At 41.4% G+C, this 17,972-nt stretch overlaps 1 protein-coding gene across 3 annotated transcripts; it reads left to right on the top strand.

Moving 5' to 3' along the window:
* The first annotated feature begins 641 nt into the window (after positions 1-641).
* ercc6 (ERCC excision repair 6, chromatin remodeling factor) lies at positions 642-16,431 on the top strand. 3 transcript variants are annotated; one of them, XM_089012132.1, is made up of 22 exons: positions 642-704; positions 1,154-1,329; positions 1,422-1,641; positions 1,816-1,936; positions 2,013-2,127; positions 2,375-3,065; positions 5,716-5,847; positions 6,607-6,765; positions 7,477-7,612; positions 7,795-7,965; positions 8,147-8,323; positions 9,614-9,730; positions 10,199-10,294; positions 11,460-11,678; positions 11,992-12,102; positions 12,798-12,917; positions 13,325-13,419; positions 13,507-13,652; positions 13,734-14,177; positions 14,246-14,414; positions 14,504-14,582; positions 15,483-16,431. In XM_089012132.1, the coding sequence occupies exons 2-22, from the start codon at positions 1,161-1,163 to the stop codon at positions 15,930-15,932; spliced, it is 4,137 nt and encodes a 1,378-aa protein (XP_088868258.1). In that variant the 5' UTR covers positions 642-704; positions 1,154-1,160; the 3' UTR covers positions 15,933-16,431. The 3 variants fall into 3 exon arrangements, with proteins under 3 accessions (XP_088868258.1, XP_088868259.1, XP_088868257.1); XM_089012133.1 differs by lacking the exon at positions 642-704 and adding an exon at positions 731-902; XM_089012131.1 differs by lacking the exon at positions 642-704 and adding an exon at positions 731-1,075.
* Positions 16,432-17,972: the final 1,541 nt, after the last annotated feature.

The following is a 17,972-nucleotide window of genomic DNA, read 5'->3' as shown; positions in this document are numbered from 1 at the left end:
GTAAAGATTGTTTAAATTCCACTTCTCATTGAACCAGGAAATTCAATGGAAGACTCATGGATCAAACGCTTCTGAATTGTAGTATTAAGCATATTCTGAGAGATGTGAAGTGTTGTACAGTTGGACAGTTAAGAGAAATCAAATCAAGTTCGCAAGAAAGGTTGCTTGTGCATTTGGTTTGATTCTAAAATGTAACAAAAAACTGTTCAGCTACTTTTTTTTGTGGCTGATATGCTTTGCAGTTTTTAAATCTAATAATGTCCATAATTTTATAGTTCAAAGCATCGGAGTAAGCAGCCTGCCTTACTCAAATTGCCAGTCAATAAAATAGAGGAATGCACAACTAGTAAGGCCCAGTGTCACAATTTATTGTATATTTATACATTCTCAGACGAGAGGCACATAGAGTCCAAGCAGCAGCATGACTTTGTTGAACACAATTTTAAAGATTTAATGACATAAGACCTCTAAAGGGGCTGACTAAAAATCATTTTTTCTAGTTTTTTTCCCCCGAATGCATCACCCCTTCATATTGCTGTCAGTCAAGTAGAAAACGGTTGTATAGCGTCATCTGTAGGACAAACGAAGAAACGGAATCATACCGCCAGCAGAGGGCGCTGGCGCACAAACCAAAGGTTACTCGACATTCTACGGCACCAGAAAATGCTTTGGCAGCACGCAGATGTTGTGTAACACAACGTTTCGTAAGTACATTATTAAATATTTTTCTCTTGTTGGCGTATGACACGTTTGCCGTCCTGTCATTCATATACTCTTTGCTCTTTGAGTTCGTCTGCTTTACGGTGTATGGTTCGGTAGTAGTTTGCCCAATCGTCTGCACAGCCGAGAAGAAGAAGAGCAGCCTAGCCTAGCCCATGTAAACAATGGACTCCGTGAGACGCGTACGTCACTGCCAGTTTTGATTAAATTGCGGTATTAGTTGACAAGTGAATTATTTCAACCCTAACGTTTTCGTGACGCGTACCTTATTGAACATTGATGAAACGGGAACCCATCGCATACGTGGACAGTTAATCGTGACATAGACGCTGTCAAAATATATCACAATGCTCAGGTACCAGAAATAATTGATGTGTAATTAAAATGTCGTTAAAAGATGGTAAAGGGTCTGCCCTATTATACGTTGTTACAGCCTCAACATGCCAGTAGATGGGTCAGAGGACCAGGTCCCCTCCTCCCATTCTGGGCCGGCCAGTGTGACTCTCTGCAGGTCAAACTCAGAGGAGAATGGAGCAGCAGTTTTATCTCAGGACCCTGAGCCTCCGTCTCCCTGCACAGCTGGCAATGAAGTTGCAGAGGGTAACAGTGGTAAGAACCAAAATCTTACTGTGTAATTTTGCTCGGTACCTTTAGAAAAATCATTGGCCATATTTCTAATTGTCATCCACTGTTGGGTTCAGGTGCGAAAAGGTCCGGAGCTTTGGTGCATATCGACCGCCAGCGCATTCAATCAGCTTCTGGGGCTGACGAACTGCTTGGCCTCGGCGTGGCCATCTATGACCAGGATGTTCTGGAGCAAGGTGTCTTGCAACAGGTCGACGAGGCAATCCAGGAGGCCAGTCAGGCTGCTGCAAAAGCAGAGGCAGAGAAGGAGTATGAATCGTTACTGGATGATGTCAGGTAAAAAACAAAATAATAATTGTTTTAAATCCTAATAATTTAAAATGACGAGCGCAACAGTGGGCAAAATCAAATGCACACCACAATAGAATTTTTAAATGTGTGTTAATCTTTGAACTATAATTATTTTACTGTATTATATCTTGATCATGACTGTTTCCATCTGATCTTTAGGTCTGTGACGATATCTCTCAAGCACATCAATAAGATCATTGAACAGCTATCCCCTTACGCTTCATCAAGTAAAGACATCAGCAGGAAAATTGAATCGGTCAAAAGGCAAAAAGAAAATAAGGTGAAGTTATTAAGATGGTATTTTCACATTAATTTGATGATTACTTAATAGGAAAAAAGTTCTGTCTGTGATTCAGGAGAAACAGCTCAAGAAGGTCCGGGCCAAACAGAAACGTCTTCAGGCTATTTTGGGAGGAGAAATTATCCAAAGGTTTGAAGATGAGCTTTTGGCAGAGGGTGCAGAAGACACAGGTAACAACAAATGAACAATGTTGAACTGCAGTGAAGCAAAAAGAAAGAACGAAACTGGAGACCTATGACCTATCAGTCCTGTCAGAAAATAGAGTATATTCTATAAATGGCAATTTTTACTTGCCCCTCGTCACTCAAAATTTGTGTAATGTTCCACTGCAACAAAATACCCAACTTACTTGTATTTATGCCTAACGCTTTTATTATCTATCAAGCATTTGGCCAATACTTGTGTTTGTTGTACCAGAGCCTGGCCCTTCCACACTGGGCAGCATGCTCATGCCAGCACAGGAGACAGAGTGGGATGAGCTCATCCGGACAGGTCACATGACACCTTTTGGTACACGAATCCCACAGAAGGAAGAGAAGAAGGAGCCCCGCAAACTGATGCTGGCCGAAAACTCGGCCTTCGATCAGTACCTGGCCGACCAGGCCAAGCTGGCCACTGAAAGGAAGAGGACCCCTCATGTGAAAAAGAGAAAAAGTTCTGCTGCGCACCGACAAGCATCCAAAGGAACCGCTTCTTCTCCCAAGGACAAGAAAATGCGTAAGCGCATACGAAAGCTCCAGATAACTGCGCTAAAGGCTCATCCCAAGGCGAAACCAAAATCTGAGCCACAAGTGCCAAAGCCAAAGAGAAAAACTCCAATAGAAGGTGATGAGGTTGACAGCGATGGCTCCGAGTACCTGCCGAGCGACGAAGGGTTCGATCCAGAACGTGAAGAACGAGATGCCATGGAGGAAGACTTTGGGCAAGACTTTGACGATGACGAGTACGAATTGAAAGCATACAAGAGGAAAAATGAAGCAAAGGGAAAAAGGCCGGTCAAGAAACAGCAGAGTGATGACCAGTATTCAGATGAAGAGGATGACGGCAAAAGTAAAGAGAAGAAATGCAAAGATGACGGCAATGTGGAATATTACAGACAGCGGATAAGGTAAACAGTTAACTTCCAAAGCCGCACATAATTTTTTCCAGCCCAAACCACTGGCATGTATCATCACTGCAAAATCTCAACCAGTCAGTTTTGATGGTTCTTTTGATTTTTGGGGGAATTTTGTTTTCTATTTGTGAGAAAGTAGTCACAGAATAGAAACACATTTCAATGCACAATAAACATTGTAGATTGTTCCATCATATTATGCCTGGAGAAGCTCACCAAACGTATATACATATATTTTTCATTAGTATTTCTTTGTAAAATATTTTGTATTCATTTATTTGTATATTACTATATACGTATGTATATATATTTTTACAGCCCCGCTTTCTTCAGTGTTTTATCCACTGGTTAAAAGGACACTGATTCTGAATTGGGAATTTCTCCATTGTGAGACTAATAAAGGTTTTCTATTATTATTATTATTATTATTATTATTATTATTATTATTATTATTATTATTATTATTATTATTGTTGTCTGTATTTATTTTTGAATGGCAAGCATTTTAACAGAGGCACAGGCCATTGTGCATAATTTTCAAACTCTAATTAAAATTTAACTCATTCACTGCCAGACGATGTGCAAAAAGTGTCCACTCTCGTGCCGGTTTTTTTGTCATTTTCACTCAAATTGCAGCACCCAGAGAATATTCAGTTTTATGACTACATAAACATTCAATAAAGCGTTAGAAACATTAAACATTTCATTAAACATTTCATCAGAAAAAAAGTTAATTCCTAAGTTATATGGGTCTGCAGTTATCTGAGCTTGAAATGGTGTTGGCTGTACAAAATACTACTTGTTTCTTTTCCTTTCGGCTTTTCCCTTCAAGGGGTCGCCACAGCAAATCAGTGGCCTCCATCTTTAGAGGTTTGATGCGCATGTTTGTTTTGGCCAAGCTTTTACGTCGGATGCCCTTCCTGACACAAGCCTCTGTAATTATCCGGGCTTGGGACCGGCACAAGAAGACATATGTCCCTTTGTGGCTACAGAACAAGCAACTCGCTCAGGAAAAGGTTCCCAAGCACAAAATGGTAATCGGCACAGCAACATTCAAAAAAGCAAAAACTATACTCACCATTTGCTGTACAAAATACAGTACATACATATTGATTTATATAACGCTTTAACAACAGCTAAAGCTGTAACAAAGCACTAACATAGACAAAGAGACATGCTGTCCCCTCATGGAAGTGAAAAAAAAATTGCCAGACATCTGACCAGCGCTTTATCGGCACCCCACATCACACTTTTCAATTCTGAATAAATTCGGGAATGGTCAATAAAATAGTTTTCTGTTCAGACCAAGCCCACTCGAAATCAGTCCACGGCGTGGATGTGATTATGATTGTTTACTCGTTTGTGTGCCTTTTGATTGGCTGGCAACTATTCCAGGGTGTACTCTTCCTTTTGCTCCAAATGAGGACAAGCCATGCAAATGAACATATGGACTGTTAAAATGTTAGCGCTAAGCCTTACTTGTACAATTAATACAGATTTTATGATAGAGACAGTTAAATCAATGATTCCACTTTATATTATTTCCTGTGGAGAATACAAACAGTAGTCCCAGAGGGTCCACCATTGTTTCATTGCATAACAAAGTTTGGCTGCAAGTCTTTTCAGGAAAGTGGCCAATTCGCAAAATTGAGTCTCTTTAGTGTATAAGGCCTATGGACCGGCAAAGTAAAAATGTGCTATTGTTATTTGCATGAGTTAGTTGATTTGTGCTGTCTGTACGGTGTTAATCCCAGATGAGATTGGCAGCTGTTTCTTGACAAAGCAAATTCAGTCCTTGCTTTTCCCCCCTTCTCGATCTGCCCTAATTATCCTCGTCCACGTTTTTTTTTTTTTTTTTTTTTTTTTTAATAAGCGCAGCCACTGACTCCCTCACTCACTCTCATGCTCATGCTCAGATTAGGGGAAGAGCAGTCCTAATGAGATTTCATATTTATAGCTGGCAAGTAAATTGTGTTGGCATGTGTCCTTTCTTTTTCTATGCTCTGATGATTGAATGTCAGCTGAGCAGCACCGACACGGCACGGCTGGGTGAGGCCGGCTGGCCCTGCGAGTGGTTATGTTGTTAAGAGCAGTTTGTTGTGGGGCGGAGGCAGAGAGGTGGCGATGGTGTTGGTGCAAAGGGGACAGAAAAGTGTAATTAACTGAACCAATGCTTAGTGTTGACTTAATTAGAGCACGCCGTCTCACAGGCCCAGCTAAAGGAGCAGTTTTGTGGCAGGGTGACAGGACCAGACCCAAATGAAGATGGATTCTTATCCCCTCCACCTCGCACCTTTCTGGGGAACTCACGCTACTAATTGTCTGTATCAATCTTCATTTGCTGCATGACGACTTTGCCTCTAACAGCCTTTTTGCTGCACCATTGTTAAGCCCTTTTTCCTTTACATTTACCTTTTTTTTCTTTTTGGGCCGTTCAGCATCCAAATCTTATGGGACCACTCCTAACACTTGCCTTCCACACAATTTTTGTGGCGTCTCCATCCATTTATTAGCTCTTAAAGGCATTATGAATCTGCCTCCGCCTTAATAACAGCAGCATAGTTTCTAGACAAGCGTCTTACTCATTAAGTTTTGTGTTTGTTTTCGGACTGCGTCTTCAAGAGTTTGTGCTTTTTCTTGTTAGGAGGTGGAAGCGACGACGTCTTCAAGAAAGGGAGGAGAGGCGAGAGAGAGGTGAGGAGCTGACAGATGACAGCGATGCAGAGTTTGATGAAGGCTTCAAAGTGCCTGGTTTCCTCTGGAAGAAACTTTACAAGTAAGTTGCGTGGGTGCGGGTTTTGTCACAAAAACACAGGACTTGTTTTCAATTACATTTTTTTTTACTTAAAAGAGTTATCATAAACCTCCTGTTAGGGATACCTCTGAAAACCTTTCATCTCTAAGGGCATTGTTTTGTGATTTTTGTTACAACTCCTGGAAATATACAAGCAGATTTTCCGGTGTATAAGGTGCACTAAAAAGCCTTCATTTTCTTCAAAAGATGACCCCACGCCTTATATGCAGGTGCTCCTTATATGTGAAGTAATATTGAGCCACGATAGGTCTCGCAACTGTCAGCAGCCACAACTCCATTTCCCTCTGTAGAAGAAGTAGTGCGTAACCTCAGCCTCCACTGTAATAATAATTTTATACAGCGCCTTTCAAAGCTCTCAAGGACACTTTACAATCACAAAACAGTTAAATCAATAAAACCACTGATAAAATTATAAATAAGAACAAGAGATAAAACTATACACAAAATGTGATTTATAGGTAGCTTTTGAGATTGGATTTAAAGGTGACCCCAGCTGTTGTTGGCCACAGCTCACGCTCTCATGCTTGCGCTCAACACCACCGCGCACCACTAAAAATAGAGGAACCTTTGGTCAATATCCTGCAGTTCCAACTATGTAGAGCCGGCTGGGGTATACACCTTGCATTGAACAGAGTTTAACTGTACATGTAGTCTGATACTCAGAGGTGATGCAGAATATCGTGCACACATGTTGACACTGTCACATTTCAATCTAATCAGGTACCAGCAGACTGGCGTGCGGTGGTTGTGGGAGCTGCATTGTCAGCAGGCAGGAGGCATACTGGGAGACGAGATGGGTTTGGGCAAAACCATCCAGATCATCAGCTTCCTGGCTGGACTGAGCTACAGCAAACTGAGGACGCGAGGCTCCAACTACAGGTGTGCGCATACAAAGCTTGGCCTGAGACTTTGTGTCTGTGTGGTATGAATATTTGATTAGCAGGATTTCTGCTTGAGTGTGCTCATCTGAATTATTTAACGTGTTTCAATTATCGGACTCTTGACTTTGGTCCTGCAGAAATCAGAGGATACACTGACACCGTTTGAGTGAGCCTTTTCATGAACACTTAAGAGGAATCTCGGAGTCATGAAATGGCAAGGCTACGGGAGCGGGGCCATAAATCAAATGTATAATACATGACACAGGAGTGGTGATAATCTGGTTTTACTGCGCAAATAACAGTCGTGCATTTGGTAGGCGGAGCTTCCCCATTGGTCAATATTCCGTCTGCTGTAGAAGTCCAAATTGATTGCTTGCAAACTCAATTATGGTCCAATATCAATAGCTTCCACTAATGTTGAGGTTCATACCAGGCCATTAGTGCATCTTCTACAGTGTGCGTATGTGCATGTTTTTTTCTGTAGATTTTCACAGGAGCAAATTTGTAAAGCGATCGTTTAAATTAGCATTCTGCCACCTTTACTTTTCTGCCTTACGCAAGCACTTTCCACTCTCTGGGAATTTCCTTTATGTAGTTTAATTTGGTTTAGGAATTATTACTTTAATTTGCCAATGAAATCTGCTGATATTTTCTGCAGTAATAAACCCCTTGTCCCTATTGTTGACACATACTCCGCATTCGCTTGCAGGTATGCTGGTTTGGGCCCCACCGTCATTGTGTGTCCTGCTACGGTTATGCACCAGTGGGTGAAGGAGTTCCACACCTGGTGGCCACCTTTTAGAGTCGCTGTTCTTCATGAAACGGGGTCCTTCAGCAGCAAAAAGGTGGGTTTTGTTCCATTGTTTTTATGTACATTTTCACAGATTCTCCCGTGTGAGCTATAAAGTTTTCAATTGAGTGTTTTTCCTCTGGGGGGCACTAAAGCACTATTAGTTCCATATACCACATAAGAGGGGAGATTCTCTTTCCTAATTTTTTTTTTGTTTGTTTGTTTTTGCTGTTGTAGGAAAAGTTGATTCCAGAGATAGCATCATGTCACGGTGTCCTGATCACCTCATATTCAGCAGTGAGGAGTTTGCAAGACATCCTCCAACGCTACGACTGGCACTATGTCATCCTGGATGAGGGACACAAAATCAGAAATCCAAATGCCGGAATCACTACAGCCTGCAAACAGGTGCAGTGCGTCATACTGAGCGATACATCACCAATTTTTAAACCTTCTTGTTTGCAGTTTTTGCTAAGTTAAAGGTGTTACCACTAAATGCTAGCTTCTGTTCTTCCTTTTTAGTGAAATATTTGCAGACACTACACACTCTCATTGCCATCTTTTATTTTCCTTCTTTCTCTCTCTATAGTTCCGAACCCCTCACAGATTCATCTTGTCCGGCTCCCCCATGCAGAACAATTTGAAGGAGCTTTGGTCTCTGTTTGATTTTGTCTTTCCTGGGAAACTGGGCAGTTTACCCGTCTTCATGGAGCAGTTCTCGGTGCCTATCACTATGGGAGGATACAGTAATGCCTCTCCCGTTCAGGTACTGAACTATGAAGGGTTGTCACCTTTACATTTGGTACTCATTGGTCTGACTCTCAATATTTTGTGACCAGATGGTTTGGACGACAAACATTAATTGTAATTCCAAAGACCAGATAAAATATTATCTGCAGGAAAAAAGTATTAGTGGTGGTAACTCTACATGTATTTTTATGTTTAGTCTCTCAATAGTTTCCTCGACCCTGGTTTGATGACCAAAAGACTACCTGCTATGTGTTTGACTGTAAAGAGTTTAGCACATTAAATCACTTTTTGTATTTGTTTGCACATGCTGATTTCAAGAAGACAGCAGAGCCATTAAGAGCCAAATAAGATACTGTAGAGCCATGCAAAGGAACTTAAGTTCATCCCGTGTGTGTATGTGTCTGTTTGTTTTAAGGGAGAACGAGAGGGAGGAGAGAGGGCGAGAAAGAGAGAGAGAGAAAGGGGGAGTGGAGACCTAATTTTTTTCCGTTGGCATTAGTGTCCACTCGTTAATAACCTACTGACTGAATAGATTTAATTATTTAAGATGGCTATCGATGCTTCTTCCGCTGTCGATAATAAAAACCTTTACTAATTATTAATGTTATTAAATGGTCTGAGAAAGCTACTTTGTCCCCGGCTACTTCATCCTCCTCTTAGAATTCTCACTGCTCCCTGTGTTTTGTGTGTGTGTGTGTGTGTGTGCGTGTGCGCGTGTGTGTGTGTGTGTGTGTGTGTGTGTGTGTGTGTGTGTGCGTGTGTGTGTGTGTGTGTGTGTGTATAACCCTACACGTGTATAAAAGTACATAAAAAATTGGAGAGGGGGCCGTGTCCGCATTTGGATATGGGATCCATTACTGAAGCGCGCCTTTACACCCACATGTGAACCCACTCAGCATCATCCGCTGCCCTCCGTCACCTCGTCTCCACTCTGGCCGAAATTCTCACCATATTATCACCCACTCCTGCAGTGACTGGCGGTCTTTTTGATCCCTCTGTGTACCCCCAGTGAGCTAATGTTTCAAAAGGTAAATGGCCTTTAACATGAGGTGAAGAGGGCCACTTCAGTGGTTTGGAGAGGGTCTCCACTTGTGCCCCCCCTGAGACAGGCAGCACTCTGCACAATGGTCAGTGGCTTTGAAAGCTTGGAGGAGGTGATGAGAGAATGAGAGGAGGGTGGGGATGACAATCCTGCCTCCAGGAAACCTCTCTGCTGACAGGTGTTACCACTGACTGGATTGGCTTCTCTTTTTAGCTGCATGTCTGCTGTTTTTTTAATGAGCCGGATCACGTGTTCACCTCCCAGGTCCAGACGGCGTTCAAGTGTGCATGCGTGCTGAGGGACACCATCAATCCTTACCTCCTTCGAAGAATGAAGGCAGACGTCAAGGCCAACCTCGCCTTACCTGACAAAAATGAGCAGGTATTTCACATTTTAGCAAACATTAGTTTTGTTGTATTTGCATTCTTTTACAGGATTGAAAAAAATTAAGTTGAGTAACCTATAAAAGTTGGTAGGCTCAAGTATTTAAATGCTTGTAGTTGCTTGTGCTCGATCATTGAAACGGACCACATTTTCAAAGTGTTAATAATTATTGCAGGACTTTGCACGGCCTTTCCAGGTGAAGCCAGCTAATAAAGTCCTGCTAAAGTAAAACGGAACAAATATTCATTAATGTAGCCCAGTCTCTGGTCTGTCCTTGAGTCTGATGCCGCTTGACTCCTCAGTTCACTTCAGCTCATTAAGTCCGTCCCCCAGAGACACTGATGCCTCCAACATGATTCTTCCCCTGTAATTTCTGTCCTCACACACACTCCACTTCAGGTGCTTTCAAGAGGATGGTCACTGCTCTTTAAACTCTCTGAACACTTGTCCCTTCTATATGCGTAGGTTTTATTTTGCAGGTTAACACAAGAGCAGCGGCAGGTTTATCAGAGCTTCTTAGACTCCAAAGAAGTCTACCAGATACTCAATGGGGATATGCAGGTGAGCTGAGTAACTCAACGCATTTTATGCGTGGGCCGATTTGATGCATGCTGCATTAAAGAGACAAGGAGGGCGCACTTGCGGTCTGGGATGTGACTTCCAGGAACAAGCCTTATTCATTATTTAACCCCCCATCTAATGAATTTTGTTTTTCACTTAAAGCCTGTTTTTATGGTTAGAGACTCGGGCCGAAATGATTCTTTTCATAAAACTACATGTTGGTCAGCTTCATAACAAACTTACTTTAGTCGTTCTTAAAGATGTGGAGGTTGTGCAGATGCTACTCTCACATTAGCCAGACCCTGGAGAGAATCTCACTCCATTTATCACCACTAACCAAATGGACATGGTTGGAGAGTCGAGGGTGACCACAGCAGATTGCACGTACACACATATTTAGTGGTCACTCCTGAGTCCATTAACCACCATTACTAATGCAGTGACCGCTGTGCCTTCATCAAAAAACATGGCCCTAATTGTCCGTAAATAAGTTATGCAATTCATCCCTCTTTGCGTTTATCTGTTTAAAGGTACAGCGCTAAGAAGATGACAACGATGTTGACACAAGAGTTGTTGTTTTTTTTTATATAATTAGCTAACATTCTCAGGATTCAACGAGTTTTCAACAATGTCAATAAAAGAAGAGATCAACCACAAAATATCAAACGACTTATAAATGACGATCACCACAAATAGAAATTTAAAAATGAAACTCTTTTCTCACAGGTCATGTCTCTAATACACCCCATGCTCCAATTAGTTGGCGGGTTCGCCTAAGACTGATAAATGCCTCCCTCTTCCCATCAAGATGAAATATAGTACCGCTAATAAGTGTAATTACCTTAGATTGTTGTGGAATTGCTCATTCACGAGTTGTTATACATTGTTTGTTTTATTGTGTGGCCCATTAGCTCTCCTTTTGTTATCTAACAGAAGCATCAAAACAAATAGACCAGCTCTCAGATGAATTGAAGTGGCCTTATAGTAGTGTTTGTCCCTACAATGCCGTGTGTGTGTGTGTGTGTCTACATGTTTGTTTCAGAACCTACAACAGTGCAAAATGTCATGATTGCCAAAAGAGTTAAAAAAAAAAACATTGCAACAACGCTGATCGCAAGCTGTAACTGCAGACTGCTTACCGCAAACAACTTCATTGGTTCCTTAGGTTTTCTCAGGCCTGATTGCGCTGCGTAAAATGTGCAATCACCCGGACCTTTTCTCTGGCGGTCCGCGTCTGTTAAGGGGGATCACTGAGGAGGAGCTGACTGAAGAGGAGCACTTTGGCTACTGGAAACGCTCAGGCAAGCTGATCGTAGTGGAGTCTCTGCTGCGTCTGTGGTTCAAGCAGGGTCACAGAGTCCTCCTCTTCACGCAGTCTCGACAGGTGACCAGCGCGAGCCTTGTTGTTTATTTTTTTTAATCAATTAATCTTCAAAAATAAACCTAAATAATTGGACTCTGATACCTTTCTTTCCTTGGATAATGAATGTAGTTGTAGAATTTATGAGGGTGCGTATGAGAAGAAGAATGTGAGGCATCTGTTGTCAGGGTCGATATCAATGAGATTAGACCTCTAGAGGAACCTGAGACCCTCCCTGTCGGTATCGGTATCCATATAATATTAATCTGCTTTAATCCTTTTAGGTATAATCTAACCCCCGACCACCCCAACCTCCTATTGCTCTCTTCCCTTGCAGATGTTGGAGATCTTGGAGGTGTTTGTCAGGCAGAACCACTACACATACATGAAAATGGACGGCACTACCCCCATAGCTTCCCGACAGCCACTTATCGCCCGCTACAACGAGGTACGGCTTAGTCATCCTTTATGGCGCCGAGTGTTTCCCATGAAAATCCCCTCCTGAGGGACAAAAAAGGCTTCAGAGGATCCGTGCTCACCCTGAGGTGGAAACACTAAGTGATGGCAAACTGCTGTTCATCTGGATGCTTTTTCCTGCTTAATCTTATATACCTGGATGTGTCCGTTGGTTTTATCGTCATTAGTCAAAACCAACCTCCACTGTCAAATTGATTAACAGTCTCTGCAAATTTATGCTCAGATATAGTCAATTGTAGGGAACTCAAAATGCATTTAGAGAGAATGTTACTGGTAAGAAGTTGGGCCGATAAGGTTCTAAAAGATGATATTCACCTCCTGGACTCAACATAGAGTTCAGCTGCAGAAGGCAGTATAAAACCTAATCTGCATTTATTAAGATATAAATTATTCATTTTGACTAAAATTATGAATATGTCACCTTTGTGATAAAATAAGAAGAAAATATTATAAATAACATACAGTGTGTGTTCTTACCAAAATCACACTCATCGACAAATTGATGTAAATATTTACTTTAATGTCCAGTATCAGTAGTGTTTTCATTCGTCAGATTATTGGTTGGATTCCACTCTATTTTTTAAATTTTTGAAAAAAGAACTGTGACAATTGTGTCCCAAGGTCAGAATATTACTTTTCAGGTTGTTTTTTTTTTCTCCCCAAAAGGACAAGTCTATATTTGTCTTCTTGCTGACGACAAAAGTGGGAGGTCTGGGAGTCAATTTGACTGGAGCTAACAGGGTCATCATCTATGACCCAGATTGGAACCCAAGTACTGATACTCAGGTTTGTCATTCTTTTTTTTCTTTCATTTTCATGAAGTCCTTCCATTTGTACTTTTTTTAAGGAAAGAATACAACCTCTAAAGTCCCAAAACCAGGACTCAATTTCCTCTTGATTCTTACAGGAACCCAAATACATATTAAATGTTTATTTTTTTGCTTTTTATTTCACTATTTTGCCATACGTATTGTAAATAAATAATGAAAACTCAATGAAAGAGGAAACTGTAAATTACAATGCTTAGTGGTAATGGTTTTATTTTTTTTCTATTGACTTGTGTTGTGGTATTATAAGAACTTTTTTTCTGGACCATGTACTGAAGCCACACAAACATTGCAGAAAAAAATGATCCGGACAAATAGACCAACTAAATCTAATCAAATGTGCGTTCATGTTTCTGCGGTCCACAGGCAAGAGAGCGGGCCTGGAGAATTGGTCAGAATAAGCAAGTAACCATCTACAGACTCTTAACTGCTGGTACCATTGAGGAAAAGATTTACCACAGGTTAGACACTGCCATTCTTTTAAGGATTAATCACTCACGGTTTCAGTTTTGTGGCAACGAACTCACGTTTCTATTTGTATCATACAGGCAAATTTTTAAACAATTTCTGACCAACCGTGTCCTGAAGGACCCCAAACAACGGCGCTTCTTCAAGTCCAATGATATATATGAACTTTTCACCTTAGCTGATCCTGATGAGAAGCAGAGCACAGAGACCAGTGCAATATTTGCCGGTATGCATCATTTTGTGCGTCAGCGAAAAGACGTCACAACAGATTTCCTGAAAATATTTTTTTCCCCTGTATTCATTCTAGGTACCGGCTCTGATGTCAAAGCACCTCAAAAGTCTGACAGAACGCACCGCAGTAAACACTTCAAATCCCAGCAGAATGAAATATATGCGAACAATAGGCATTCCTTATTAAACAATTCTGAATCCACATGCGCATTATCTCAAGGTACAATAAATGGTACCACAAATGCCCCACACCATCCAAATGGCACAGATGCAGCTGCGCATCTATCATGTGCGCGACTAAAGTTCGACACGGGCCTGAAACATCGTGAGAAGAGGAAGCATTGCGAAACCAACAAAGTGAAGAGGCACAAAAGTAAGAAGCATAAACGTGAAAAGGGCGCACGCTTCGAGGGCCAGCGCATCTCGCACTTAGTCAAGAAGAGAGAGTACAAGAGGACGGACGCCGAAGACCAGAACAAATCTGATGATTACGTTTTGTCAAAGCTCTTCAAAAAATCTGGTATGAGCTCAGCTTTCTTTGTCTCTAGCCTTTCCGTGCAGATGCGTGTGACGGTCATATCGTCTCAGGAATCCACAGCGTGATGCAACACGACTCCATCATCGAGTCCTCCAATCCGGACTATGTCCTGGTGGAGGCCGAAGCCGACAAGGTGGCCAAGGATGCCCTGAAAGCCCTCAAAGTGTCCCGCCAGCAGTGCAGGCTCGCCGTTAGTCGAGCCCCCCCGCCGCCGGCACGGTACGGACCCTCAGCGGGACATCATGAATTCCAGACAGTTGCTTGTTATGAACCACTTGCCTCACTTTGTCCCGCCTTTTGCTCTCCAGGAAACGCTTTGGACAAAAGAAGAATTCGCTCTTGGTTGGACCATCTGTGCACACGCTCCCCAATTCGAACAAATGCAAGGTAACTCGAGTGTTTTTTTTGTGACAGTCATTTTTAGAGAACCGTTCATTGTACCATGAGGGAAGTCTTAAATTTCGGACCATCACGCACCTGATGGTCCAAAATTTTATGACTCTTTATTACCCTTTTATTTTGAAGTGTAATGTAAAATATGTTCGAAATATTTCTTGATCACACTTTGTAGTAGATTTACAATTCCAACAAGTGATTCTTAGTACGCCACCAGCAATCAGGCCCACTCAGGCTACTTGGCACAAATACAGTTCAGTTTATTATTCATTATTATTCAGTTTATGATTTAAGTTTAACAATTTGTTATTTTCTTACAGTACAATGTAGTCTTTATTTTACTTTGATTTGCAAAAAGATTATTTTCCTGGAAAATGTTGATCTTTCATGCTACTTTATTTTAATGTTTGTCATATAATGGCGATTTTCTATTTATTTTTTTACATTGATTTTGGTGTAAAAGGTTTGAAAACATTGGGATGCAGTCCTACCTTGACTAATGGGTCTTCCAAATCCCAATCCTACACCCACATCCACTCAAAAAGAGGCTTCAAGCCAAATTGTTTGCAGTATTTGACAATCATTGACAAACTGAACATGAAGACAACAAAAAAACATCACCTACATTAGTAAAGCTAGCTATCTTTTCAGCACACAATGCAAAATACCATAAATAGGCGAAGAAATAATATCAATGTAGTGATATAATAACCTTGAAAACACCAGATATTGAAAGAAACACGTTTCAATAGCACACATAGGCCGACAAAACTTCTACAACATTCACAAGCATACATATTTTTATCCACAGTTAAAAAAAATACAAATATGGGGTTCGCTAATTGCGGTTTATTATATTTCACAATGTTATTGTGCGTGATTCTCTGTCAGGATGCTGCTATCATTACAAAGACAAAGTCAAAGAAGCTTGATTCAGGGGCTCATTTCAGCGGCGAAGTAACCGAAAGTGACTCGAGCGCAGCCCCTCTGTCCTCATGCACACTGCTGGCCCGCATGAGAGAGCGAAACCACTTCAGCCTTCCCACCCGGAGCCAAAGAGAAGAAGAAGAAGAAAATGAGGAAGAAGAGAACAGGGCGGGCAGCTCAGGCTCTGCTCCGAACACAGAGTTTGATGAGCTTCTGGCAGATTTGCGCAATTTTGTGGCCTTTCAGGCTGAAGTGGACGGGCAGGCCAGCACCAAGGAATTGCTGGAATACTTCAAACCCAAACTTAGCATCAAGCAGGCGCCTGTCTTCCGAGAATTGCTCAGGAGCATCTGCGACTTTCAGCGCACGTCTGGAGAGGAGGGCCTATGGAAGCTCAAGGAGAATTTGCGCTGAAGATAAGATAACGGCAACCTCCTCAAATATTGCCATACAGTCGAACCTCAAAAACTGACCTCAATGAGACGTTTAAAGGCATAATGGTCACCAAATGCTCAGCTGCATTCCGAACTAGATGCGTTTTTCATATTTGGATATTGTACCGTACCTTTTTATACTGTTTTTTAACGAGTTTGACACTCCTCAAAGTCGTCTCCACTTATCCCAGACTTTTTGCATACAAATTGCAACGCAACAAGCAAGCGGACAATAACCTCAGTCAATCATCAACTTGGAGCACTTCTGCCATTTGTGTCATTTGTTGTATTTATCTGCGGGTTTGACTTGAATCCATCAAAGTGCTTTTGATACGATCAGATCACTCACATTTGTGCTACAGTCATTACCTCAAATGTTCAGAAAAATGCTGAATATGTGCTTTTATGAGCCAACTCGTCTCGTGTCATCATTTTGCAAAGAAATGGAATGTGCAATAATAAACTATTTGAAGAAGCTAGGTTATTTTCCTCAAAGTTCTTTTTTTATTGCGTGGTTGAATACAATTACATACTGCTTGATATTCAATGTTTTAAAAACGTTTGGAAGAATAGATAAGTAAAACTCTCTTGAACACCGTATGGATAAAGAAAATCATTATTGAAACACTTGCTAGCGTCTTTCAAATGTTGCTGAAATTAATGTTTATATCACTATATAGCCATTTTTAATGGAGTTTCTCAGTTATCCAGGTCGTGCTAATCCGTAAAATATTTTATTGAGGCAACTGGACACCCCATTTCGGTGAATTTGATTTTCATTTTCGCATCTTTTTTTCTCAGTGACTTGGGCAATTATTCCACTTATGCTTATGTTTTTTAGCATTGTCTTGATTTATCAGATAAATGAACAGCTCACATTGGCCCGTTGGAATAAGTCCTATTTCCTGTTTTCATGTTATTTTTTTCCCTTTGCCATCAATTTTCGTAGTTTGTGGTGGTGCCACAAAAACATAAAAAACTTGATTGTGGCGTTTTACAGAATATACAGTTTGCACACCAAAATGTACTACTTTGGGGAGTACCTTTTGGTGTGCCAAAGTGTACCAAAGTTCCCATGCCTGCTATTTGAATAGAAATGTATATTCTAAGAAGCTTCCCAAATGCAGTCCTTTGGCTTCTACGTCTATGGGAATCCATTTCTGGTTTTATTTTGCATTCTTGGTGCACAAACCGACCCATATTTTATTGTTTCCTATGGCGTAGAGTTGTTAAGAGCCACCAATGAATGCTAAAGGAACGTCATCAGGAAAAATTACATCTTCTGATGATGTATGTGATTTTCAAGTGCGCTTAATGTGTACTGTTTTTCACTTTTGTGCACAACCAGAGTTCTAAATGCACATCCAACGTTTCGTTTGTGTGTGTGTTTTTTTCAATTGTAATTTATGAAGACAGACAGACTTTAGGACGTTCGAGTTTCTCGTTTTTTTTTCAGAAGCTAGATTGAGACAAACTCAACCACTCGGGGCCTCCTCAAGCCTTGAGGAGCAAATATTTGGCTAAAGTTATTTGGTTTCAATTTTCAGCACGCACCTCGCCATGCAGGTCATAATAACAACTTTATTTTCAGCGGTGCATAAATTAATTACGCGCATTTAATAACTAAAATATCATTATATTCCCCCTTTAATAACATAAACGCCGCACGCCGGGGAAAGCCTTAATAGCGCGGGGCCGTGTAACTGGCCATTATCCGCCTGTAATGATATTACAGAACCAATTACGCGCCATTAGAAGGGATTTGGTGCACTTTATGTGCTTTGCGCTCCTCTTGGAAATTTCTGCAGCTTCATTTTGCGAGCGCCTCGCAAAAGGCGCGCGGGCGTCGTCCCGCATGTGCTTTAAAACTAATTGAAAGGCTCCCGCAGCACGTCATTCATCTCGGCCCGACTAATAAATCGCGGGACCCCTTGCTGTGAACAAAATCAAAAATTCGGCCTTGCGAGTGTTGCGGAAGTGCAAACCATTGTAAAGTGGACCCTTAACACACCCCGACGTG

The sequence above is a fragment of the Hippocampus bargibanti genome, linkage group LG13, assembly GCF_051943395.1.
Source record: "Hippocampus bargibanti isolate YZ-2025 linkage group LG13, ASM5194339v1, whole genome shotgun sequence".
Taxonomy (NCBI): domain Eukaryota; kingdom Metazoa; phylum Chordata; class Actinopteri; order Syngnathiformes; family Syngnathidae; genus Hippocampus; species Hippocampus bargibanti.
Note: the sequence above shows the minus strand (reverse complement) of the source record. Positions and strands in the feature narration are given on the sequence as shown.

Coding starts and splice junctions, on each gene's coding strand:
- ercc6 (XM_089012131.1), top strand. Junction 7,613..7,794: donor GGTCCTTCAGCAGCAAAAAG/GTGGGTTTTGTT, acceptor TTGCTGTTGTAG/GAAAAGTTGATTCCAGAGAT. Junction 9,731..10,198: donor TACCTGACAAAAATGAGCAG/GTATTTCACATT, acceptor CTATATGCGTAG/GTTTTATTTTGCAGGTTAAC.